Source organism: Platalea leucorodia (genome assembly GCF_965183815.1).
Source record: "Platalea leucorodia genome assembly, chromosome: 7".
NCBI lineage: Eukaryota > Metazoa > Chordata > Aves > Pelecaniformes > Threskiornithidae > Platalea > Platalea leucorodia.
The window spans coordinates 8,155,595-8,182,339 of record NC_138829.1 but is presented as its reverse complement, the minus strand read 5'-3'; the positions used below and the strand labels follow the sequence as shown (position 1 = coordinate 8,182,339).

The 26,745-nt window shown below is 44.4% G+C and overlaps 1 protein-coding gene across 1 annotated transcript in view; it reads left to right on the top strand.

Annotated features, from left to right (window-relative positions):
• Positions 1-24,994, top strand: part of KCNH5 (potassium voltage-gated channel subfamily H member 5) — a gene marked incomplete at its 3' end in the record, with an annotated part of 160,392 nt that extends 135,398 nt beyond the window's left edge. The window contains exon 11 of the mRNA XM_082317131.1: positions 24,047-24,994. Within this exon, the coding sequence (XP_082173257.1) occupies positions 24,047-24,994 (948 nt within the window). The remainder of the gene's footprint in view (positions 1-24,046) is intronic.
• Between the last annotated feature and the right edge of the window lie 1,751 nt (positions 24,995-26,745).

The window sequence follows — 26,745 nt, the reverse complement described above, 5'->3', positions numbered from 1 at the left end:
AGCCCATAAAGTGAACGTGCCTGCTAGCTTTTCAACCTGCAGTCATCTGTCCTGCTCAGGGTGGCGAGGTGACTTTTAATTCGTAATTGCAAAGTACTGCAGCATATCATGTTTCATGCTCTGAAATCTTTATGGCACATCTAACCTCACTAATGCACACTCCAAGGCAGAGCCAGGACTTTGAACTTTTTTCCAAACAGAGAAAAATAATTAATCTGAAAAGATATTCTTTAAAATCACAATGAGATTACGTTGCTATCAGCCACCTCTGAGGACTGAAAGTTATAAAGCAGTGTTTAGGATGAGTCTTCAAAGAGTTAATTACTGCCTTCCAATGTTGGAAGAGAATATTAATAATGTCTGATTCATTAAGTGACTTTCAAGATATCACACAGCTGGAGGAGGGCCTCTCTGCAAGCTTGAAGCCATGGAGCTTGGCCTGAGGAGGGGAGCCACAGACAGAGGCTCAAACCCATATAAATGTATGTACATTTTATTGATGGTCAGAATTCAAGAAGGAAGGCTGATATCAAGCTACCAAATGTGTTCCCACAGAAAACAACTGAAATATTTTTAAAGGTTTTTCTTCTTTTCTCATCATTGCTTCCACTCGCACAAGCTAATGCACCATCTCCAGCTAACTGGTAGACCAACACGGTCTACGTAAGTGCAATAAAAAAATCAAACTGAAATTTTGGCCCTCCTGAAATCACAGCTAAAATTCTCCTGCGCTTCAGTAAAGCAAAGATTTCCCCCACAGCTTTTAAGGTACACAGTCACATACTGCTGTTTTCTCCCATGAGCAAAATGAGCTGTGTTGAAGAACTGAGTCAGGAGCAGCCAGGGAAGAGGACAATTGTCCGTACAGGACCTCTGGTCCATTTGCTCCTGGAAGGTGTGCTAGAGAGTGAGCCAAGCAGATGTGAGGAGAAACGAGTGCCTTTAAGGCAGTGAAATACCATCCAGAGAGGCTCGTTTCTTTTCCCTGTGATGCTCTTAAAGCCAGGGACAATACTGTGAGCGACTAATGTTATCTAGTTCCTCCAGTACAGTGTGAATCTCTGAGGCTTTTTAGCGGTGAGGCTATCAGACTGTCTTAACGCACATCCCGTTTTTCTTTCTGTTTCAGATTACAGTAATTTCTTTTTAAATTGGCCTTCTGTTTTTGCTTGAGGTTTTAATGTATCACATGTTGTTTCTTGACCGAATCACTCATTGTTTCTGTGTCACATAGTTTTTAGAAAAGCTTTATTTTAATTTGAATTCTGCATTCATGTCTCCTAAAAATGAAGGTTGTACCAAGGTTCATTCAGGACCCCCCTTCTTTTTCATTTTTAAGACTCCAGATGGTGTGCTATATTAGTGAGTGTCCTGATGCAGAAGCAATGTCAGAGGCAGGAAGCATTGCTCTGCATATTGGCCCTTGCTCCTGAAGGTTGCACATGTTCTGGTGAACCTGAGGACTTTCGCAGGTTTTGAGCTATGAAAACCATTCACAATTACAGCAGCTTAATTCAGAGCTGTTTGCATTTTGCCAGCTGGTGCTCACACTCGGTCCTGATCAGTTGTGGGGAATGATTTGCTCACATAGGAAGGGATCAGAGCACCATCCTTGGGTAACTGGCAAACAGAAAGCTGTGGGGTACCTGTGGAGCAGGACATGCTGAGCACCTCCTCTGCCCAGTGGTCCATCTGCACTACCAGGTCCGTCGTCCATTTTCACCTTTTTCAGTATAGCATTGGGAGCTTTCTCGATGTGGGACAGCAATGGACGAGAGGAAACGGCCTCAGGCTGCGCCAGGGGAAGTTTAGGTTGGATATTAGGAAAAAATTCTTCACCGAAAGGCTAGTCCGGCATTGGAACAGGCTGCCCAGGAAAGTGGTTGAGTCTCCATCCCTGGAGGTATTTAAAAGAAGGGTAGACATGGTGCTCGAGGACATGGTTTAGTGGTGGACTTGGCAGTGATAGGTTAACGGTTGGACTCGATGATCTTAAGGGTCTTTTCCAACCTTAATGATTCTGTGATTCTATGAATGATGGCAAAACCTGTCCAGGAAAAACAAGTTTTTCCATCATTATTAATGAAGAGAAGCAGGGGAGAAAAACATGCTGCTTAGGGAGCTGCTGTGACTAGCAATGTGGATCAGCTGGTGGGGGCTTCAGCGGGGTCCTGGACTCCCATCCTGTGATAGGGAATGTGCCCACCCCCAGGTTGGTACTCGGTCCTCATCCATGTCTCACTCCTGGTACTTTTCTTTTGCATGTGCAGCTTATTCCTCTACTCGTTTGAGCCAGTGGCAAGGGTCCCAGGGAGTGCAGGATCAAGCCTCTGGAAGGGCAGATCCAACAGATCAATTTCTATTATGGCTTATATGGCCAGCAGGCTTTTGGCATGACTTAACTCAGCATTTGTTTGTAACTCAATGGCTTGCTCAAGCCTATTGAAAATTAATTTGATCAACTTCTTGATGGCAACATGTATGGCATGTTTCCTTTCCCTGTCTGTATCTTTTCAGGGACTCAAAGCATCTACAGGATAATGCATCCTGCTGCTTGCGGCCCCTAGCCGAGGCAAGGGGACACAGAAGGGTTCTCCAGCCAGGCATGGTGACGCCCCTTTTCACTTCTCCAAGGCAAAACACAGAGTGATGTTAGTCACAGCTCCTAGCTGTGCTGCCTGTGACGTGTTTGGGTGTTTACAACTCTTACTTCATTACTGCAGTAACAGGCAACTCTCTCGTGACCGTGGCAAAGGACACCTTTCTCAGTTGTCTAAGCCAAAGGTCTTGCCTCTAACTTTTCCTCCTCACTCTCTCCTCACCTGTGACTCCAACAAAAGTAACACACCTCATTCCTTTTTTTGTCTTTTTTTTTTTTTTTTTTAAAGCAATAAGGTCAGCTCAATTTGGGCATAAGGGGGGAATTTACCTCCTCGTGCTCCCACTGTAGAGCTCGCAGACTAGCCTTGCCTTTAATGCCACCAAATTCCTTTCTCCATCTCCATGTGAGAAAGGAAGGATTGTTTTACTTTGTCTCAGGATGCTTCTGCCCTTTCCTGTCCCTCTCTGGTCTTTAGTTGTCTGGGCTTTTTTCTTCCTTTATATGAACATGTTGTCCCAGAAAATGAAGTCCTATAGTTATAGCTTAGCTGTAGCGACAGTTTAGCATGATTACAGAGCAAATAAGTTGTACTGTCAAAAATCAATATGGTTTTATTTTGTTCACATCTTAGCAGACTCTGCAGCCCCCATTATGCTTGAAGAAGCTTTCACTTAAGACAATTTTTTTTTAAAATTTTTGTCGTTTGGCTTCATTGCATTCACAGCTATCTCCAGATACATTAATATTCCATTGCAATATTTCCTAAAGGACTGTTTCACTGATTTAGATCTAGTACCACTTCTGATGGTGTTTAGACTTGTATATTGAAAGTGCATGGGACAGAAGAGCCCACTTCAAACATTCAAACAACATGGCCTCATCCAGACTGCCAATTGACAGTGGTCCCTGGCTGGTCCATGCCTGGGAATTTCTTGAGAAACTGCTAATGGGTCTGGGCCAAACCCATGTGAGGAGTTTATCAGTACGGAGAATGGAGTAATTCCTTGCGTATTCGTAGCTTTGTGGTTACAGGCAGCCCATCACAGCCCATGCTACACCTTCTGCCATCGAGAGACCCATGCGATTCCTTCTGAGTGAGGATTGCAGCTCTGAGGCTGGAGTTTTTTCTGCAGCTCTTCCCTCCTATCTCCTGCTCCCCTCAGCAATTCCTTGTGTCTTTGCTCCTCTTCGGGGGCATGGGGATTTTTTAATTTGAGGCAGTCAAAGCAAGGAAGTTAGTCCTTGGAGGACCATGCATGACTTTCCTAGGTAGAAGAGCAGCATAAAAATTCAAAGAGAAAGCTGCGGCAGCATTAACTTCACCCCTCTGTGCCTCTCTGCCAGACGTCATGGGACAGCTGTCTGAGTAGAGCTATTGCTGTAAAAGCTGTCAGTGGGTTTGCTTTCTCACTTTTTTTTGGTAGCTGTGAACCTGACTCTTTTCTGCGTGCCTCACTCCCTTCCCTCTCCTTTTTGCCACTTCATCATCTCCCTTACGGTGGTGTCTTCTGGGCACCCTTCGGGTCATACGGACCATGGGAAATCGCGGGTACAGGAGCAATTTCACCTCTGAACCCCTCCCTGGAGGCACAGCGGGAGCACAGTGGGTTTCTCTCCTTCGACAAGCACAGCATGCTCCCTTGGCTGTGCCAGTGTTCATGGACGGGTGCAGAAGTGGGTGATAAACCTCAAATCTCTCCTCTCCTCGCCACCTCAAGGACTTGGGTATCTTAGGGAGTGTTTAAATACTTACCTGTAAAACAGGCACTGTATATCCCCCAGGGTCTTTGGGAGGCCTGGGGTAGTATGGATTCATGGTACAGTCTGGGTTAATATATTTGCCTTTAGACTGCAGGCAGATGCAGAGATTAGCCAACATGCTATCATCTTTAATAGTGTTTCAGAGCCACATTAGTCCTATAGGGTACCAGCAGGCCCCTATTCTATTCTAAATATAATCTCTAAATTAAATACCTTCCTCAGAGGTCCTGACTGTGCTTCTGTAGGAGCAAAAGGCAAAGCACCACCAACTCTGTTAAGAATAGGACTGAGCCCAATTCTGATTGGGACATGTAGCTTCTTTGTCTAAATCTAAATCAAAAGGACATTTGATCTTGTTTGTCAGGCTATTATTTTACTGTTGTTCTTTGTTGAGAAACGCAAGGCAATTTAGCATACTTTTCTTTCAAGGATCTTTGAGCAGTATGGTATGGCTGCAGAAAAAAATGTGTGCAGATGTGCTGCTTTCTGCAGGTAGGGGCTCAGCAGCTGTTATAAAAGGCACTCTGCTGATTTACTCCAATGAAAGGTAGGAGCATCTCTTCTTCTAGGCAGGCAATGCAAACTGAGTGATATATTTGTGTGTGGACAGATAATTAAACAGGAAATGTCAGGGATGGGCAGCATCCATAGGAAAACAAAAGTGTAAACTGGCTATGTTAGAGTGAAGATCCAGATTGATGATGATTTGCTATTGTGCTTTTTGTGAATTAATACCATTTTCTGTTTAGAAAGCTGTCACAATTAAGAGACTCTCCTTAGCTGACTCAGAAAGGCTTCTGCAAGCTGTCTGCTGGTATCGATTCAGGGCAGTGTTGCTTGCACAGGACTTGAATGATGATAAAAAAATAAATCAAAGGTTTACTATTTTTAATCTTGTAAATATTAAAGAAATAAATACTTTGTGTTTACCTCCTCTCATCAATTAAAATTGATGCTTTTAGTCTCTTCCTACTGCTAGGGAAGGGGAGGGAACGTGCATGGTGCAATGAGAAGCAACATTGCCATTTCATTTTTGATTGCCAGTTAAGAAGGTTTTTATCATCAGCCCCCTCTGTGTTTTGATGTTGCAATGAACACAAGCACCGGCAGCTCAGCCAGCAGCAGACCCAAGCGGATCACTGTCCCTGTCCCGGAGCTTCCCTCGTGGTCTGTTACTTTGCCAGGCTTAGCTCTGTGGCAGGCTCTCTTTCGGGCAGGCATCCTCACAAAGCCGATCTCCCCATAGCTTTGTGTGACTCCGCTGGTGCCTAATAAGCCATGGGAGTGTTACAAATTCATTTTTGTTACCACTGAGAGTAGCCAATTTATTTTGTGATGCCCTCAGTGCACCCAGCAGCTGCCACTGCTGCAGGTGGTTCCCTGCTTGTGGGCCATCTTCGTTACGTACAACTGTGCCTAATGCTAAGGCCACCAGCATCCTAGCAGGTAGGATTTGCACCGAAAGTGGGGAAAGAGGTCTGTTGTGTTATCTCTCCCCACCCCCCCAAACAATTAGCTCAGAGCAATGGATTTCTTCTTGCATGGCCTGCTGAGCCTAATTACCATGTAGGTCTACAACTTTTCCAACCGCAAAAAAGGGGGAGATGTTACAAAACTGAGATGATTAATTCCAAGTGCTCTCGTTGCTTCTGTCGTTGCTTCCTGGAGCAATACACCAGACGGTTTAGTAACACAGCACAGCATGACTTGCAGGTATAAAAATGAGTTTCTACACAAGACTTCTCACTCCCCAAACCTTACTTCTGCAAGGCTGGGAATGCCAGTTGCAATGCACCCAAAACCATGGCTGTGGAAAGAGAACTTCTGCCTGTTCATTGGGATCATATAAATTGATTGGTACCATATAAATTGGTGTTTATGGACATGGTTTAGTGGTGGACTTGGCAGTGTTAGGTTAACGGTTGGACTTGATGATCTTAAGGGTGTTTTCCAACCTTAACGATTCTATGATTGTATGATTGTATGATTCTATGATTCCCATAGGCTTCACAAGGAGCAGACAGAGCTTTAGCGTTCACCCAAGTGGGAGTTTTCTGACCCTGCCCAAAATGGGGTGTGTTTTGTCCACTCTAGAAATGATCGATAACAATTTCACAGCTGTTTTGCACTAGAGAGAGCACTGGTTTTATTCTTGCCTCCCCCTCTCCGAACAGGTTTTTGCCTTGACTTGCACAGAAAGACTCCTCACCAGTTACATACTGTAAGCCTGTAAAATGCTAAATAAAACTCCCTGCATAAGGTCTCTTTTCTGTGCAAGTATAAATCCATCTATTGTTTTGCAGCACACACTTCACAGATGCAATAATACCCAACCGTGCTGGTTCAGCATGTGATAATCATTGCAGCTGTGCAAATCCTAGATTTACCTTACTTTGAATGCTATTTTTGGGCTGCCTTCTCCAGCAAAGAAACAGTGCATGTAGGAAAGTATTAAATTGTACACAAAGTGCAAGTGAAACTTTGTGGGGAAGTTTGCATGAATCCCACTAGTTTTAGTTAAAAATAAAACCCAGCCTGTCACTTCCAACTTAATGATGGCTGATTGACTGTGCCTTTTTTAATTGTCAGCCAGTTGGTGTGATTAGCAAGCTGCTTCAGTTTAGGTCCCATGCAAAAGAAGTCTGGAGGAGCAATTATGAGAGTAGCTGATTTACATATATGCCAGAGGTGCACATAGCTGTTGGGAGGGACAGGGGGATTCTGGGAAGCACCTGAAATAAGTTGAGTCCCCTATTATTGCACTTTTGAGCAACTTGCTGAAAGGCAAAAATCTGCCGTGTGTTTAGGAAGGAATATATATTATTAATCCATGTTTTTTCCTCATATTTTTCCTTCTCAGTTTTCACAGCCCTTGGTCTTAATTTGTTTCCCTTCCTAAAGAAAACAAAATCATAATATAGTTTTCAGATGTAAGTTACTGTTAAAAAAAGGAACATAGTGTAAGCAGTTATAAAAGTCTCTGATTCTCTTAACTCCTTTAATTAAACTGTCAGTGATCTTTTGAACTTTGGGAGCTCCCTTCAGACTTTTAGGTGAATTTTAGATTATTTTATTAGTACTCCACAAAGCTGTCCCAGCTGCCAAAAAGATTTTGTATAGTGCTTCCTATCTAAATATTTTCATCAGTCACTGTACCTCCAGAGCAGGGGGACTTACCTCTCTGTGCTCTGTGAGTACATATCCCTTTTGGAAACAGTCCATTTTCCTCTGTTTTTCATTACGGACAGCGCTCCTGTTAGTGCAGGAACAGGCTTTGGCTTTTTCTGAGAGTCTAAAACACTTTGCGCTCCCTTAAAAATGTGAAAATGGGGACCTAAGCAACCAGTAGATGACAGCAGCAAAGAATAGCCATTTCTAAGCAGGATATTCCTACCAGTCAGCTGAAATGTAGCATTTTTATTAAGATTAGCTTTGCTCTTCCATTCCTGCCCATCGCTCACCGCTCAGTGCACAGACGTCCAGTTTTCCTTTTCTATGTCCCTGACCTTATCAGAGAATCCTGGCATCTCAGCACTTAATTTCTGTGTCTAGCCTCACTGTTTTCACCAATTCTGCCTTCCTTGACTGCCTGACATTGTAATGAGTTTCCACCTCCATCATGTGTCTAAGGCAAATCCATTTTTAAATGGAACAGTTGTTGGTAGTTCAGAGCAACTCAATTATGAATGACCCCATCCTTCTCCCAGGCTGTATTAGCCCTCCCGCTGAAGAAAGCTACAGTAAAAGTGTAAATGGATGAACTGAATCATGCATGTTTTTCATGTGTTATTAATTGTCCCTGTTGCCATTTGTTAAAGGACTTAGCCAATAACCTCAAGGTGTTCTACAAAAGTACATGAATAATAATTTACAAGCTCAACACAGCCGTGCATTAATATACCAAACAGATGCCTGACTGATCCGCATGAACCATCAGCCATAACTTAAAGCATTTGTCAGAAAGTTTGAACCAAGTCACTGTTTGCCCTGTGGTCCATCAGTAATGTGTCCCATGAAGAACTTCCTCCCAGACAAGTTGTGCTCAAATTCAGTCCAGTGTGTCAGATAGCTGCTAATAGGGTAGATAAAGACTCTGCTGGGACAAGAGATTGACCTTGCAAAATTCCCAACAGCCTTCTTTAACCTTGCTAGCCTTCTTGTGGGCAGATGCTCTTGCTCCATGGATCAGCCCTGCCCCATAGGTGGAACATCTGGCACAGTTGCACATCTGTAGGCATCCCCTAGCATCCAAGGTGGGTGTCAGACCCCGCTGAGAAGAGTCAGCCTCCTAGAAGTGCCTGGACAAGGCCTTCCTGGGAGAAGGTGGCTGAAGAACTGCTGTCTCATGTGGGAGGCTTAGGGTTAACTAGATTTTTCAGACACCAGAAAAAAAATCAAACCAGAGTAAAACAGGGAGGATGCTTTAGCCAAAGTCTCAGAGGTCAAAAGGACCTCTGGGAAGCAAACGCAGCACTGAGATGAAAAGTAACAGAGCCAGAGGTAGAGATGTGTACTTCTTCTGTCTGGTGTCTCTCTGCATCGTTGCAGCAGTGTTTATCCTGTACCAGCTGGTGTTTTGTTAATTGTGTGTGCACAGGGAGTGGTAGAAAGGATACAAACAGTGTGTAAACAGGGTGCAGCATAGTCACAAATGGGGAAATACAGAATCATCAATGTTATTGATTACAAAGACCTGTTATTTATGCAGGTACAGGGTTTTCTTACTAGCCCCAGACAGGAAGAGGGGACAAATCAACTGGACTGACTCCAATTTTATATGAGGAGGTCATTTCTGATCACTTTTAAAGCCAGATTTGCCAAAGTATACAATACTGAGGATTACAAACTAATTTGTTTGGGTCTGGAGCAATGAGATAAGCTAAGGCTGCAAAAACAGCAGGCTCAGCCCCTATGGAGCGTCCTGTGTCAGTGCCTAAATACATGGATAGGAACATAAAACAGTGCTGATGAGCTTTACAGAGATACACATCTAGAAAAGAGGTGATGGCTGTGATACAGGTATTAGGGAAGATCACCAAGAATCACATGAAAAAAAATGGAAGGACCTTTTGCCCGAGAACAGAGTAAATGCCAGGATACAATAGAATGATACCCACAACTAGGATATAGCCAGATCATTAAAATCCTCCCCAGCAGAGCCTTAGCTTATTGCCATGAAAGCCCAGGGATTGATTTAATGCAGTCAGCATGTAAATGGGAAGGAAATGGCTCTTCACCACACCATCTGTTTATCCTGTCCCCATAACCCCACTCGTTAACTCTTTTGTGCTGTCTCTTCCTCTTGCTGATACCCTTCAGAAATAAACACACAGCTCTGCAGAGTCACCACTTGCCAAGTTCCTCAGTCACATCTTCTGAGGTTAGAAAAAACATCTAATGGTCCCTTTGGGGACAGGCAGAGCACTTCGTCGTCCCTGGGTGTTTGTCACGTAGGCAACCCACTGGTTTTGCCTGATACAACTATCATTAGCAACTTCATTTCTGCACAAGTAACCTTCAGGGAACAGCACACTTCTCTTTATGGTGAAGTTTCACATGGCTGATGCAGTATTCCCATGCTGTCATAGGAAGCTCACTAGTTGGTGGATAGCTCTCCTCCTGGCTGTGGGGGGATTTTCCGTGACTTTCTGCCCCAGAAAGGAAGAGCTCTTCGCTGGTGCAGATTCGAGTACAAGGAAACATGAGCAACATCACTGAAATGGGGTCTTTGCTCTCTAAAAATTTTTCCGTTGGTTATGCCATAAATAGAAGGCCCCTGCTCTGTTGACAATTACAGATGCCTCTGAAAAACTCTTAATTCCTTCAGTCTCTTGAGCTAAGGCACCCTCAGTGGCAGCTCTACAACAAACCCCTTTTGGCTAAAGGGAGATGCTTAGGTCAAAGTAGCACATGCTCTTCATAGTATATTTCTTCCTGACTGGATACATGTTTGCATGCTTATGTCTTGGGTCTTTTTTTCTCCTCAAGGGGTTCCTCCCCACTGAAGCACTGGCTGTGATTATATTAAAGGCAATTACAGTACGTTTCAACAACCAGCACTCCTTACTCACACACTGCCAACCGAGAGCTCTCAACTGGGAAAATTTTAGCTCTTGCTGGGTGAGAAGTTTCACTTGAAGAATCCCAGGGATACTTGTTATGGTTATTTCACAGAGCTTTCTATAGTTAAATGAAGTAGATATTAAAAGTTTAAATAACCTTTTGGTCTTTTTTCCTGTTAAATTGGGATTTCCCAATGGTTTAACTGAGTTATTTCGCATCTATTACACAGTGGGCTGACCCCGTCTTTCAGTCAGTCAGTGATCTGCCAGAGGTGTTCGTCTTTTCTGAGTCTTGATTTAAGTTTAAAAGAATTGCCAGGTCACACTGCCAGTGGATTTTGTGCTGGTGTCTCTGAGCTGAGAAGCAGAGATGTGAGTTGCTGAATTGCCCCAGCTCATTCTCCCTTGCAGCATCCCTGTGGCTTCGTTTGCAGAGCATCCCATGGGGAAGGTAGGCATGGGGATACATCCAGCGGTCATTTGAGCTTGGGTTTCATCCAAAAGATCTATAGAAAGGGAGTGAGCACTGGCAGCACTTCCCTGAATTTGATCCAGACAGATTCAGTCTTCTCTGATATGGCAGTAGGCTGTATTTATGGGTCAAGAAGGAAAATAAGTAACTCCGAGGTGATTTTGGCATGGCTGGCTGGCTGAAAGCAGAACCATGGTGCAGTGTGAGCTTTGGGCTTGAAAGCAGAAGAGACAGATTAGAGCAGTTCTGAACTGAGCCTAATTAATCCTGCCTTTCTGCGGGGGAACACTACTGTGCTACAAGAGGAGTCCTTGTGCCGTTCTCTGTGGTGTGACATAGACATGCCCTCACTTTCAACCCCACGAGCATTTAAAAGATCAAGTCCTTGATGGGGATCTAGAAGCAAATAGGAAACAAATAAATGACTGCATAGCCACCAGCCTAAATCTGCTCCACTCAGGAATACTGCCATGTTTTTTAATTAGCTTGAGTCTGGAGTCAGTGGCCCTTGCCACCAAACTCGTCTCCACTATTAGACCTGGTTCAGGGGAGGAATGTCTGACAGTGACAGAGCAGCATGTTTTACCTCTCTGTTCTGTACATGGAAGGATACAACGAGGTTTGATGCCTTGGCTCTTTGAGGTACAGAGGCTGTCCATTGTCCCTTTCGTTTGGGTCTGTTGTTCCTATGTTCTGCCCTTTAAAATTATTTCTTCATTTCTGACTCATCACTTCCAAACAAAACTAATGGTGTTCTGCATCGCAGGGCACTGGAAGTGCATTGTTTTAATTGAAGCTCCCATTATAAAAGCTTTTCAATAAATTAACAAAACCTTGAAAATGATGAAGTGAACAAACAGTAGCTGGTAGCACATTCCGTATAAAACTAAAGTTTCTGAAAGCCAGGTAGAATGTCCTCAATGTCAGAATCAAGGCTGATAGCAAGGGGTGTTATCTTTTGTTAGACCAGTGTATATAGCTGGAAAAAAATCAACAAGCTTTCAGTTGCAAAACACTTTTTCAGGTCTGAAGACTTCAGATTAAATTTCAGGCACTTTATAGTTTGGTACAGTAATATTTAATAAAAAAAAACGCATAATGATTCCAATTAATTTAAATTTCCACTTAAAGTAGAGAGGAGAGAATAGTTCATTTTGGGAACAATTTGCAATTCTTTTGCTGATGTATTACTTTGTAAATGCAGAGTCTCTGTTAGGCATTTATTGAGACCATTCGGTCTTCAGGCAGAAACCCATAAGAGGCAAAAACACAGAGAACAAAACATGAATTCTGCAAATCCTCTGGGCCCATGTTCTCTGTGGCTTTGTGCTAACGCTATGCAGGAATACTGGGTCTGTCAGAAGTAGGGCTGGCCAGTAGCCAAATGTGAAGATTTTGACATTTTTCATTTGAATAAAAGCAAGACCTTCTGAAAATTTTCACTAAATAAACAGAGATAGTGCTGCCCACCTCCCCACCCCTCTTCCAACACAAACCCGAACAGCAGTAAAGTTGTCCTGGACTGGATTTAATTTCAGCAATTAACTGAAATTACAGTTGAGTCCTTCCAACTATTTCAAATCCAGAACTATATTTCCCAGACTGGATAGTAGTGAAAAAAGTGTGTTATTATATTAATAATTTTTTTTTTACTTTAATAAATATCTTTATTTAATCTTTTTGCATTATGGCTTTTTCTCCTATGGGGGCTCTAGGCTGGAAACCTTGGTTCCATCCGCCTCGCTCATCCATTAAACAGCTCAGTGACCCTGGGCAAGTGATGCATGACCTCTCTGTGCCCTGGTTTTGGCATCTGGCAAAAGAGGCAGCGACATGAATCCTACTTTCTCCAATACAGGGAAAGAAGAGTGGTAGATTAGTACTGCATATTATTATTGATGATTGATTTTCTGTTCAAGTTAAATCAGGCTGAAGAGCAGCTTGAAAAGTCTTTGACCAGAAAGCACCATTTCTGCAGTTTTCCCCCAAGCTCAAACCACACTGCCGTCATCTGGAGGCTTTGAACTGTCTTCCCCTATTTATGCTCAGAAGCGTATCACTCTTAGGAGATACTGCACTGGGCAAAGCAAAGGCTGCTTTCTTTGGGGAGTTTCTTTTTTTAATCATCTGTAATAAAATGCACAGACCATAACTCATCTGCACCACAGTAAAGCCTGAATCAATTGACACTGCTGCTTACTGACATTTCATTAGGCCAGTGCCAATAGCAGATATTGATCCAATGGCCGATACAAGTTTGCAAGTACCAAGCCTGCCTGATCTAGTTGGAAACTGTCCTGTTGAAGGGGCACTGTCTCGCAGTGAGCACACCACCCCACAGCTGGGCTGGAAGGCAATGGGAAGCTCCCTTCAACTCTTGAGCCCTAGGGTAGCTAATGGTGATGTGCTGGCAGGATTGGTGGTGGTAACATGGTCTTAGTGCACCACTTGATGGTATGTGTCACCGGCTATTTACATCAATGTGTAGTTATAAACATCATGGCATGGTTTCGTTGTGGTGGGTGGAGGCCATCTTTGCTGGGATTCTCTTCCACATCCAGTGAAAGATCTTGGGTCTGTTGAGCTTGGGTTTTTAGCCTTCTGCAGGGCTTCTCTTTCCCATGGTCTGTAGAAGTACCTCAGCTTCCCTTCTTACAGGAGCTCTGTGCTATACAGAGCTAGAAACATCTGCAAGATGGAAGGAAAGAAAGTCCAGCAAGAGTGTTAGAAATCTCCTCTTCTCTCTGCCTTAGTGTCAGGCAAAGAAGTAGGAGAAATATCTCCCCGGCCCTTTGGTCCCTCTAATAACTGCTTCAGTAAGGAAGAGAAGGGGAAGGGGGGAAGGGGAAGGGGAAGAAGAAAGAGAGATGAGTACGTGCTGCTCTCCATCAGGAGTACATCTGCAAGAAGGACAGATTGGTAGAGGGAGGCAGAGAGCAGGAGGAGCTGTTTAGTTTGCTTACCCACCAAATGACCGACCCACGCTAGACTTGTTTACATGATAGAGTTGTTATGATGTAAAGGAAGGCATGAGTTTAAATCCCAAAGTGGGTAAACCTCACTAGTGAGAGGGAACAAGGGTCCCCATGAGACACTACTCAGTAATAGTTACACTGCTACAGTTATCCCAAAATTGCTCTCTGCTCAATCTCCCCATGTTTAACCATCTCTGTGTTGTGTACAGGAAACAAATTACGCCCTGATTCAACAAAGTATTTCAGCTCCCTAGTCCAATTTAGTCTTTGTATTGAGTTCAGTGTAGAATTTAGGGTCCTGAAAAGGAATTAGGAGGCTAAAGCTGGGTTTCATTGCCCGCAGTTGTGACAGGAGCCCCATAGGAGGGACTGTGTCTCTTCGGTCACAGTTCAGTCTCTTCTGAGGCCACACAGATCAATACTCCTCTCTGCACTGGACTGACACTAAAATAGGCCAACGAGCAATAGACCCTGGTTGAAAAATACCATAAATTCATAAATGAAGTTGCCTTTCTGGTTTATTGTTTTAAATAATTTTGTATGTGGAAGGTGTGTTTTTGCTGTCTTTGATAGAGTTGGAGAAATAGGTCTGAATCTGGCTGTTCTGCAACATGCTGAGGCATCTGCTGTTTGGTTAAAGCAAAGCAAACAGAAAATAGTGAGGGCAAAGCAGGAAACAAAGAAGTGATTGGTTTCAATTCCAGGTTCTTTTTTAAAAACCACGGCAAAGCTCCCCATTGCCAAAGGTGCACAGTGCCCTTCTTCAGCATCCCTTTCCAAGCAGAAACACAGAGCCCAGCAGGCATCAGCTATAACAGCTAAGCCTGCAGCAGCATAAAATCCGTGCGTTGTTTTCCCCTGGGCTACAAAGAGAAGGAGGCGTCTGTAAGAGCTGAATATATGGGCAGGAGGTGCTCAGGTCAGGGCGACTGGAAGAACAAAAGAGCTCCCGATTCAGGAGGCTGAGCTGCTCTCAAAAAATGCTCTTGTGGTTGGTGTAAGTGCGTGCAATTATGCAAACAGAGTAAGAGGCTTTGGCATTTCTTTTGGCAATCTGACTCCTTAGCTCAGCATATGCTTAGTTAAACATGTAATCACACCATTTTGAAGAATCAGTGCCCATCACTCAAGCTGAGCAATTTTCCTGATCCTTCCTTGCAAAGTAGGTGTCAACGCTACCCTTAATCAAGGTTTGACTGATGTATCAGGGCATCAGGAAGGGACTTCATGTAGCATTGTACACCCGTTGTGCACTGCCCTAGATGTCTCAGTGCCTCAGGCCCTTAATATTGAGTTGAAATCCTGAGAACATGTATGTGTGGTTTTTATGGCTGTTTTTTTAATGAACTGTCTCAGTTTTGGTAATAGGCCAAAACAGTGGCCTCTCTCTGCTGTCAGCCATGGATTCTAGTCTCTTGGTTGTAAATAGTTAGCAATGAGAGAGGGATTTCCAATTAATTGCAGAAGTGAGGGCAGTGTTATTATCCTCTCTTACACTGGGAGAGATGGAGACATGAAGAGACAGTATGATTTGCACAGGACCTCCCAGCTGGCCAAAGGTCAGGCCAGCAGAATAATCCATCCTCCTGAATCCCAGCCTGGTGCTGTATGTGTTGGGCTATGATGCTCTGGGGATGTGATAAATGTGACCTGGATCTCTGCCTCCATCTCTTCTCTTTCTTCTTCAATCCAGACATGTTTTAAAGTAAAACAGGATGACTTCAGATCCATACCAAGTATGAAGTAGATGGGGCAAAGTCTCAACCACTCTACTCTTAATATGCATGCATGTTCACAAATGCAGATCAGCGTAATTGACTGTCAGCAGGCACAGATGTCTCTCTGCAAGAGTAGTCGGGTGCCATGCAAATTGATTGCAAACACAAAATGGAACCGGATTAAAATTTGACCTACAGTAACCAATTTCTAAAACACAGAGCAAGCAGTAACGAGGTGATGGAAGTTCTGGGCTCTGGGAAATCAGTTACTGGCTGTTGTTGGTTCTTTTGAAGGGTCTCTCCCTCCCTACATGCCCTGCTTTTTCTTTAGATGAGCAACTTGGAGGACACAGATCTTTATTATGTCATGATGAAAGGTTTAACCCCTTTCTTGCACATAAAATGACATTAAATTTCCCTTAAAAGGGCTTTTTCAACATCATGGAAATAATTCTCCTTTCCTTGAAGTGACATCACTTTGTTACTTGGATTGGAAATCTTCGCATCTCTTACAAATCAATTCTATAATCGCTTAGGAGGAAACTACAGGAATACAGTTTCTCCAAAGCAAAATTAAAATGTGCTTAGTAGCAAGCTTTTGCTTTTGCATACTACCATATCTGTGAAGTCAGGATCAATGGAAATTTGCAGAAAGGCTATTATTTACTGTTTCTTTCAAGCAGCCAGCAGACTAACCTACAAAAATCTTCTTTTCCTCCAAAATCCAGCATGAAAGACTGTTTAGTCAAACATTCCTATCCTGGAGATTAACTAATTGCTCAGCAGTCAGTCATTTTCACTGCACAGCCAAGGACAGTGATTCCTCTCCCACACGCAGATGGAGCAATGGTTTAACAGAAAACAGTTCCTGGGACAGGAGGATTAAGGAGAATTTACTGGAGAGCAATTAAAACAGTTGTTAGAGCAATTTGTTTGTGAGGCTGAATTTCACATCAAAGTAAAGCTATCTGAGGAGCGTACAGAGCAGAAGAACAATAAAGCCATCATTTCAGGCCATCTATTCTGCATCCTCAGAGTGCAGATTAATAAAGTGAGCTAAGAGGACATGGAGATTTACAGGAGTAAATTAGGTGAAGCAGCCTAAATGCAGTTTGCATTTGGAAGGAGGTGCCCTGCCTTCAGTCTCTGTTGGCTCTTGCTTTTTGTGGCTTCAGCTCCCTTCCATTTCTGCCAGGTTTCTTGTCACTGTCATATTCAGTAGAGGGTTTCTGCCCATGCTTCTTGGTTGCAGAGACTCCTGCCAGCGCAGGACAGCGCGGTCGGAGGCTGCTCTCATGCACAAGCCATACTGAAAAGGTGTTAATGGAAGCTGTGTCGGAGCCAGTGCTCCTTGCTGGCCCTTTGCTGGTGTTTGCTGGTCTTGCTGGCTTGGTCTTCCTATCCTAGCTGTCTGCTCGTACCTCTTTGCCATGCCCTGACCTAGGAGGAGGCATTACTCCAAACTCTCCCAGTTAAGAGCTGGAATTGCATCTTGTAGGTGGTGCTGCCATTGCCCTCTCTGTTTTGGAAGGGCAGTAAAGCTGCAATGAAACAGGTTTTCAAGGCAGGGAACCTGTCCAGACACAGTGAGTCCATCCACAGTGCATGGCAGCAGCTTCTTGCTTCCACCCCAAAGGAAGGTTTGCATTAAAACCGACTGTTCAGGTTTCTCTGGCTTGCTGTGAGGCTCGCAGCCTGGACTTTCAGATGAAGGACAAATAGGGGTGGACTGTGGCTCCTCTGTCAGACCATCCCAGGTGGGCTTCAGTTTCCTAGGAGCTGCGAGGAGATCAGCTCAGTTCCCCAGCAGTTGCTGGAGGGTTTTCCTGGGGAGCATGGTATGAACAGGGGGGCTTTGCCTTCCCTATTATTGGTTCATCTGATTGCTCTATGCAGGCTAAATATCTGTTTTTTCCGAAGCTCTTACTTGGACCCGCCAGTCTGGCACGGTCTTCTGTGCACTTGTCGCTTGTCCTCCCTCTGCAGCTTTTAAAATAATAGTGTTTATCTGGAAGGACTGGCTGGTCTCTGAGGTTGGGTGGGGAATGCATCCCAGCCGGGAACTGGCAATACCCCAGCATGCTGGGCGGAATAAAAATAGCATCAGATGAAGGGTATAGTACACACACACATACACAGAGAAAAGCTTTACAAGAAGGCTTTTTACATGATCTGCACCAAAGCCTGACATTTGCACTGCTAGAGGCAGGGGTTTGGATACTTCCTACCCACCATCACGTGGAGGATGTCTACATCTAAGCAACATGCACAAAGCTCCCTGTATAGACACAGGAGACAAGCAGGCGTTTCAGGGTACAGCTTGTCTGACCTGTTTTGACATCTAGCTGCAGGTGAAATGACTCACACCGTCCAAGTGTCTTTTTCTCTACCTCGACTGTGCAGGGCTCCTGGAGGATGAGTTCATTTGCAGACACAGGCTTCATATAGGTGAACCCTGTTCTGAGTGTCTGTGCTCTGGAAATTGGGTGTATTTTGTAGTTTGTTCTCAGAAGCAGGAAAATAGCACACTCGCCTGAGCACCGCATGGGTTAGGGTATCCTGTGTCTAAATCCTGGATCTGACACAAATTCGCCTCCCTCATTAGCATGAGAAAAATGGCAATTACTTTTCTACAATGCAGTCCAAGATATGAAAATTAATAGTATTTTTTGCAAACATCTTTACAAAAGTACAAAATGTTGTGCAGCCTAGGCATGAATTAAGCTTTCCTTATTATTTTCGGTTGTATTTGTTGGGGTTTTTTTAGCATTGTTTCCTAAGAAAATGAGGTATATGTGATTGCAGTATTTGTCTGATATTGGTCATATCATCAAAAACTTCAAAATCCATTTGTCAGCTTCAGCTAAGCTTGTGTGAAGGGCTCGCCAAGGAGGCAATGGAAGACAGCTCTCCTATTTCCAAAACAGGACCTATATAAAAGGATGCCAAGACCAACACACCTTGTGAGGACATCGACCCTTTTTATGAGAATTAGACATTCCCGTAGGATGTGGACCAGATCAAATCCCTCTGGTGGGATTTGAAAGCTGGTAAAGGAGCGGCTCTGCGGGCCTCAGCCAGCTCCATTGCTGCCTCCATCACTGCAGCCGGCTTGGAAAGTTCCCACTTGCTCCATCCACTCATCCCACTTGCTCCATCTGCAGTGTGTTCCAGTACAACTGTGGGTCTGTGCTGTCAGATGGGTCACTGGCATGGTCCACGTTAAAAAGAGACCTATTTATTTCTTCAAATTTATTAACCTGGATCACGTCACTGATCTAATTTTCAGTGCTGCTGGGGAGGGGAACAGTGGATAGTTGTCTTCAGGGCCACAATATTGAATTAAGGTGTCTTCTGGGATGTTCCTGTATTAAATGGGAACAAAAATACAGGGATCTGGACAAATACATTAGGTTGTGAGTATCCAAATGCAAGGAAGATGGGGCTTCTACAAGACATTAATACAGACAAGATAGTTACCTCTGGAACCAATTTTTGAGAGATGACCAACACCCACATCAGCCTAACCTATGCATTAATGAATGTGACCTGTCGGTTACTGATTGTGGCCCCAATTCAGCCACACGGCAGGGCTCCTCCTTCTGCTCTACATGGCTGTATGTATCTGTGGGGGCCGAAATGTTGTGTTTGCTTTCTGTTCCAGTTTTTGGCACTGCATAAACACCTGGTGAGCCGAGTCAAGCTAGTTCTGCTAGGACAGGGTCTCCCCTTGCTGCAGGATTCCAGCATCACTTGCCCATCAGCCACGTTTGTAGGATGCCTCAGCTTGGGCACCCAGAGTTTATTAGTCACTGTGAAAATCTTTACGTTGATGGGCTTGTGCAGCTTTCCTTCTCTCTCACTTGGTGCACACCCGCTGTATTCATCACCATGACAACGCTGTGCCCTTTTGCTATACCGTTATATGTTTCTGTGAATTTCTGTGGTGAGGGGCAGGCGCGTAGTGAACGCCACTAACAACAGCATGGGATGTTCTAGAAATGGGACAGGATGATCTCTGGTCAAATATTTGCCACTTTTATGAACTTACTGTAATTCTTCAAGACTTTTACCAGTTCTTTACTCCATTCACATACCTTCCTTGGAGTCACTTACTAAGGGGTCTTTGTGAATGGGGCAAGGTCATGGAGGGATGATCTTCGCAGTACTGGTACAAAAAAAGACAGCAGACAAGGGATGCATTTCAAAGCATCTGGAAAGGCCAGAGTTTTACTAATTAGTTCGGCAGTAGATGGGAGAACTTGTGTGTGTCTCAGCCTTGAGCTGGCTCCCCGACCTCTCATTGCTGCTGCCCTTGTCTGCACTTGGGTTTGGGTTTGGTTATACAAGCCGGCACCTCACAGGAGCTGCTCCAGCAGTAATGTACCCGTTGCCAGTACCTTTGGTAAGGTCCCTCTTTGGAAGTGGTGATGGGCTGAGTTCTCAGTCACAGTGAGTTACCTCTCGGTACCGAGGGAAGTGAAAGGAGGTTGGGGTTAAGATCAAGTGGAGAATCTCAAGTTGCTGTTGTCTCCTCTGTGCCTGCCTTGTAGTTAACCCAAATACTTCAGTTCCCAGGGCTAGCCATCAGTTGACTTCTACTTAACCTTTGCCTCCTCAATAATTAATGTCACCTCCATTCCCCCTCCTTCCCAAAATAAATACATTAAAAGCAAGAAAAACAGGAACCTGGTCTCATGAGGCAGGATCTGTATCACATGGGGCAGTCTTTCACAATCCCATCCATAAAGGAAATGAAGTCCTACACTGAATCTCTGTCACATTAATGAATTTAGCACTTGCCGTGAGACAGGGATATGGCTCTTTACTCCTTGAGATATGCTGCATACACTGTTAATTCATTTTCTTCTGATTAACTTCTTTGGGGGTTTGTGTCTATTCCTGGGACATACGTTTGGGCAGGCCTACGTGTAACCTCTCTGAAAAGGGTCAGGGACAACTGAAATAGCTCATCCAATTTAAGATTTCAAAATAAGCCTCTCTCAATTTGCTGAGGAATGTCAGATTGCATGAGGTGTTTTTCTGTTCTTATTTATAGAGAAAAATAGCCAGTAATAGTTATTAGACATTAATAGAATTAAGTCTCCATGTAAACACATTTAATCCTGATCTGGCTTAGGTTGAACCACTGTGGAAGTGGATTAAATCCAACCACATGAAAACATTCCTAATATGGAAAAATTTGGTAATGCAAAACAACTATTACTGCTAGAATTCACATCTCATTTTTTTCCCCAGTTCTTTGTCTGTATAAGAGGATCTTTCTTTTCTTTTACTTGTACATATTCTAACAATATTGAATAGTCCTGACTAAGACTAGATCCCGGCCATGCTAGGTGTAGTGTTCCCTTGGTTGAGGGTGGATGTCCTGAAGAGGGGACAGTCTCCATGGGGTGATGCTGTGATGAAATGGTTTCCATGTCGTGACAGGGTAGTTCAGTGCGTGAACGAGGTCCAAGACCCTGGTGTCCAAAGTGTCATAATCACACAGTGTCAGCTGGGATATGAGGGTCTGCTTGGTTATGCATTTCAGAGTGAAAAATAAAATAGCAACACCTGTGAACACATCCAGGTTTCATGAGAAAGCCGAGGAGAGGGTGGGCGCAGGGCTATGCATCAGCCCACCTCTGCTTCCTTGGAAATATGGCTCCACCGAGACAGATCAATCCTGAATTCTTGACTCCCAGCTAACCTGGATTTCCAAGTCCCTGGGCATTTTCTGCACTAATTCAGAGTGCAGCAGGCTTGCTTCTGCAAAGGATCTGCCCATAATTGTTCCAGGGTATAGCACTTTCTGTCCCAAGCAGAGAAAGAGGAAAGGATTTATTGAAGAGCTCTGCCAGGCTCCTGCTAGTGTCCTACAAAAGACTGAAGGAAAATCTCCTGGGGAGGTGACAGCAGGGCTTTGGGAGTGTGTCTTCTCCACTGCATGTGTGTAAAGTGGGGAGAAAGTCCACGGCTGTGAGTGGTTACTGGGTCCTTGGTCTCACTTGGCTGGAGCAGATTTACACTTCAAATCTGATGGCGTTCATCAGCTCGGCCACCCATCCCAGCAGTAGGGACACATTCAGCTTCCCCCAAAGCGTTTGCCCCATGCTGAGGCACAGCAGCACTTGGGCTCAGACTCCCACGCCTGTGGGCTCGGCTCATCCAAGTGACGTCTGGCCAAGGGGTTCTGGGGCGAAGCCTCCAGCAGAGAAAAACAAAGTGATTTCCTGGCTTTCAGAAGGGCCCACTTCAGGAGTGTAAGGTACAGGCAGTGTCAAATTAGCAAAGTCTTGGCTTTTATTCTGCAGAAGGCAGCAGCAGCTGTCACGGGTAATTATATTCTGTGCAGAGAGATAACCTCTGGCTGGAGAAGTTTTGAACTGAGAGGAGAAAAGGGAGAAATGAAAGAACAAGAGTAGACTGGGGAGAAAAAGGGAGATGAGGGTAGTTTTCAGTGATGGGCGAGTGTTTGGAGAGGGATCAAAAACTGGTGCTGTGGTCTTTGTTGTTGTCGCTCTGGTCTTTATAAGCAGCTGGCAGGACAGAAGTTACCTCATGCCTCTCCGGACCGCGCATTCAGTGCTGCACCGGACACGGGAGCGCTGCGAGCCCCTGCCAGGCTGCAGGCAGCACAGGGCAGAGCATCCCAGCCAGATGTGGAGACCAGCAGAGACATACCTCTGTGTCTCTGAGACACATCTTGGGGACACATCCTTGCAGCTGGGTGCTTTCAGCATTGTGTCATCTGCCAGAGGTGCCACGCTGCCCTCCGGGGAAAGGCAGGCACAAACAAAACAACACAACTCACCTTCCCAATCTTTGTTTAGAGAGCATGGCTTCAATCAAATGTAATTACTTAATTTTGAATCAAGGGCAACTTCTCTTGCATTTATTTGCTGTCCCCAGTGGCTTGTCCGAGAGAGAGTTGCTCCACGAGGGTAGGTGGTAAGGAAGGGGAGCTTCCAAGTGAGTGTATGTGTCGCTGCATCTAGGTCAGAAGAGCCAGATGAAAGTATCTGCCATGTTTCTCTGTTGTTTTTTTTTTTTAAAAACTGGACTTCTAATAAACATGTTAACTTTCCAAATTATTATAAGCAGCTGCATCTATCATCAGCAGCCCACAAGGATATATTTACTGCATTTGAAAGCTCTCTAATGAAGCTTTGAAGTCCAGCTCATTCCAGATTCATGCAGGGAAGGAGCTGTAGCCATCGTGGCACTCCTCTGCTGACTTCTGATGATGTGAGACTTGAAAGCAACTAGTTGTTTGCAAATAATATGGACAGGCGTGAGAAGCCTTTTTATAAAATGTAAATAGATACTGAAATATGGATACTCAAACAGATACTTCAAAACCTACATCTGACTGTCACAGAGTTTTGTTTGTGTATTGCAGGGGCTTTCTTTTACTTTTCTTACCAACACTATCCCTACACAGTCCATCTTTGCATTTAATCACATGCTGCTTTTCACTTTAGTATCGTCATCCAGAGAACCAGAGCTTCCCTATCCTGCCGCAGTCCCACATTCAAGAAAACTGGATGAACCTAAGGGAAAAAAAGAAAAAAAAAAGATTTCGTACGAGTAACATGTATAAAATCAACAGAAAGGTTTTTACTCTGTGGATCCTTCCACAGCTTGAGGCTCAGATTCCTTTTTCTATAGAGGCCTGAAAGATGCTGCAGGGTGAAATAACTGCAGCATTAAATGGCATGGCATCACAAAACTGTGGATATTGCTGGGTTTTATAATCACACAGCCCTGTTACAGTACTTCTCCATGGTGCTCCCAGTACACCCACACGTATTAGACATATAAACTCTCCAGGAAACGCTTGTGTTGTTGTGTGAAGCTACACAACATGGCACATGGGGAACCTAATTGCACCCTCCAGCCACTGTTATAAAACTAGCAGTAAGCAAAGCTAAAAAGTATTGAGTACATTTGGATTTTCCAGTCTCTGGAAGGGTGTGCACGTTGAGTTAAACTTACAGCTATGTGGTCTCCACTGAATTACTGTTTCCTTTTGATCTGTACTAAAGATAGTGATGGAGCAGGTATGAGTGTTAGTAATGGGTAGGTAGATATCACAGTATTTGGGTTCTTGCTCACATTATTTCTTCTCTTTATTCAGTTTCTTTCCTTCTCTTGGTGTCGGGATATTTTTAGTTCTTCAGGGCTCTATCTTCTGCATCAAAAATAAAGGTGAAATCCACTTTTAATCTATACTTTCAAGAAAGTGTGTGTGTATACATGTATGTATGCAGCGGCATATATTTGAGGTTGCTATGTCTTGATCAGCTCCATTTGAATTCACTACAAGAAATTAAGATAGAAAGGAAGGAGAAATGGCTGTTCTCTCAATACTGTTTCCCCATCTCCCAGTAACGTTTGCCGTATGCGATGTCCTTTGGGTATTAACTCTGTTGTGGGTTTATCCCCCATAGATCATCTTCCGGAAGATCAGTGATGTCAAGAAGGAAGAAGAGGAGCGCCTGCGCCAGAAGAACGAGGTGACGCTGAGCATCCCTGTGGACCACCCCGTGCGGAAGCTCTTCCAGAAATTCAAACAGCAAAAGGAAATGCGTAATCAAGGCTCAACCCACATCGACCCGGAAAGGAACCAGCTTCAGGTGGAAAGCCGGAGTGTGCAAAACGGGGCCTCCATCACAGGCACCAGCGTGGTCACGGTGTCTCAGATCACCCCCATCCAGACGTCCCTGGCTTACATGAAAACCAGTGAGGCCGTGAAGCAGAACAACAGGGATGCGATGGAGCTCAAGCCAAATGGAAATGGAGACCAAAAATGTCTGAAAGTAAACAGTCCCATGCGGATGAAAAATGGGAACGGGAAAGGGTGGCTTCGACTGAAGAACACAATGGGGACCCACGAGGAGAAGAAGGAGGACTGGAACAACGTCACGAAGGCTGAGTCTATGGGGTTACTGTCCGATGACCCCAAGTGCAATGACTCAGAGAATGGTGTAAATAAAAACCCACTGAGGAAAACAGACTCCTGTGACAGTGGAATAACAAAAAGTGACCTTCGCTTGGATAAAGCTGGTGAGACTCGCAGCCCCCTGGAGCACAGCCCCATTCAGGCTGACGCTAGGCATCCTTTCTACCCTATTCCTGAGCAGGCCTTACAAACCACGCTGCAGGAAGTCAAGCACGAACTCAAAGAAGATATCCAGCTGCTAAGCAGTAGGATGGCTGCCCTTGAGAAGCAGGTGGCAGAAATTTTAAAAATATTGTCCGAAAAGAACGTACCCCAGATCTCTTCCCCCAAGTCTCATTTATCACCCCAGCGGCCCCCCCAGATACCCTGCCAGGATATTTTTAGTGTTTCAAGGCCTGCATCACCTGAATCAGAAAAAGATGAAATCCACTTTTAGCATATACCTATGTGTATATATGTATACAGTATATATGCAGAGGTGTATATATACCTTTATACATATATATGTGTGTGTGTATACGGTAAATATATATACATATATATTTTCACTTGCATCCAATATGACTTGAACACACCAAGGATTTTGATATGTAAATATTGCATGTCCAGCTGGATTCTGGCCTGCCAAAGAAAACAATTATTAACATAGATATTGCTTGTATAATATGCAGTTGACTGCATGCACACTTTACATTTATTTATAATCTCTATTATGTAATAAAAGAATGACTTTTGTTTAACAAAGGCAATGTACTATTTAAAGAATCAGGGTCTAACCTGCCAATATTGCCATGACAGTTTTGATCTCAGGCTGGGTGAATTGAGCTTTTATTTCCTCACTGTCTATTCTGCCAAGTTAAACAGTAGATTAACGTGACCACGTGGAGGACACGTTCAGACTCCAATTAGTATTGTTTCCTGGTATCATCCCATTACGATATACTGTATATTTGGTGATGAATTCCCCTACTCCTCCTAAAGGGAGGGCTCAGCTCAGTGGCCAGGGAAGGGCACCATGTCCGGTGCTGGGGTGGATCACTGGAATTTATTTGTGTGGGTATTGTGCATGCACAGCCTTTTATTTCAAGTATCCTCCTGCTCTTTTAACATTGTAAGTAAGAAATAATAATGGTGATTTATGTAACAAAATGAAACTAACAGAAACTCTCTCAGCTGCACTCCCTATGTGTTTGGGGGTAACGTCTTTCTTGAAAGCCTCCTTTTACTGATGCCATTTTTACCGAACTGTTAGAGTAACATTATGTAGATTCTCTTTGCAGCACTCAGCGATGGTGTCCGGTTCTGTCAGTATCTTCATTAGGATGTCCCGTTTTTGCAGGGTTGAGGTTGCTCTCCCGCTGTCCCCCTCCATTGCTCCTGGCAGAAAGACTTTGCATGAGGTCTGAGCAAGGGAGAGAACAATCGTAGTTCAGCTCCTTGGGAGCCATGTGAGCAGGTTTGAAAGCCTGAAGTGAAAAGGCTGCAGTTAATCCTCCTCCACTCTCTTTTCTGAGGACGTTTATCAGTCTGCAACTGCTTTTGAGAAGGAGAGAAAATAACCAGTCAGGATGAAATTCACTTTAGTCCAAGGCACCTGGATGGTAATGTTTGGGTGGGAGAGTGGTGGGTGTGTTGGGGAGATGAAGCCCTCCCTAGGGTGCTGCCCACTGCTCTTGCCTTGGACTCGTGGAAGGTTTCAGTGCATGGAGGGGGCACGCTTCAAGAGCAGGCTTGCAGTGCCCACACAACCAGTCATCACACGTACTAAAAGTCCCTTAGGTCTTTGTCAGATGCTCTGACCCTCCTCTTAGTTGACTCCCATCAGCATCTCCCAGTCTTGAACCATGCTCAGAGCCCCATCTCCACCTCCTGGGCTGGAACATCGCCCTCCACGCGGCACTGCTGGCTTCGCAGGGCTGCAGGAGGGCAGGGTCTTGTGCTGGATCCTGTTTGCTCTCCTGTTCGGAGCTGAGGTTTTGGCCTCTGCCTGGGTTTGCCCCTGAGTGTGGTGGGGTTTTTTTGTCTCCCCATTTACATGGGTTTTGAATCCAGATACACATGATGCACAGCAGAAATGGCCGTCACAGCTTCAGAGCTGTTAACCAGTACAGCTTGAGGCCAGCTGAGTGGTGTGCAATGGCTCCTTCAGAGAAGGATTTCCCCTTCTCGCTTAAATGGCCTCTTGCA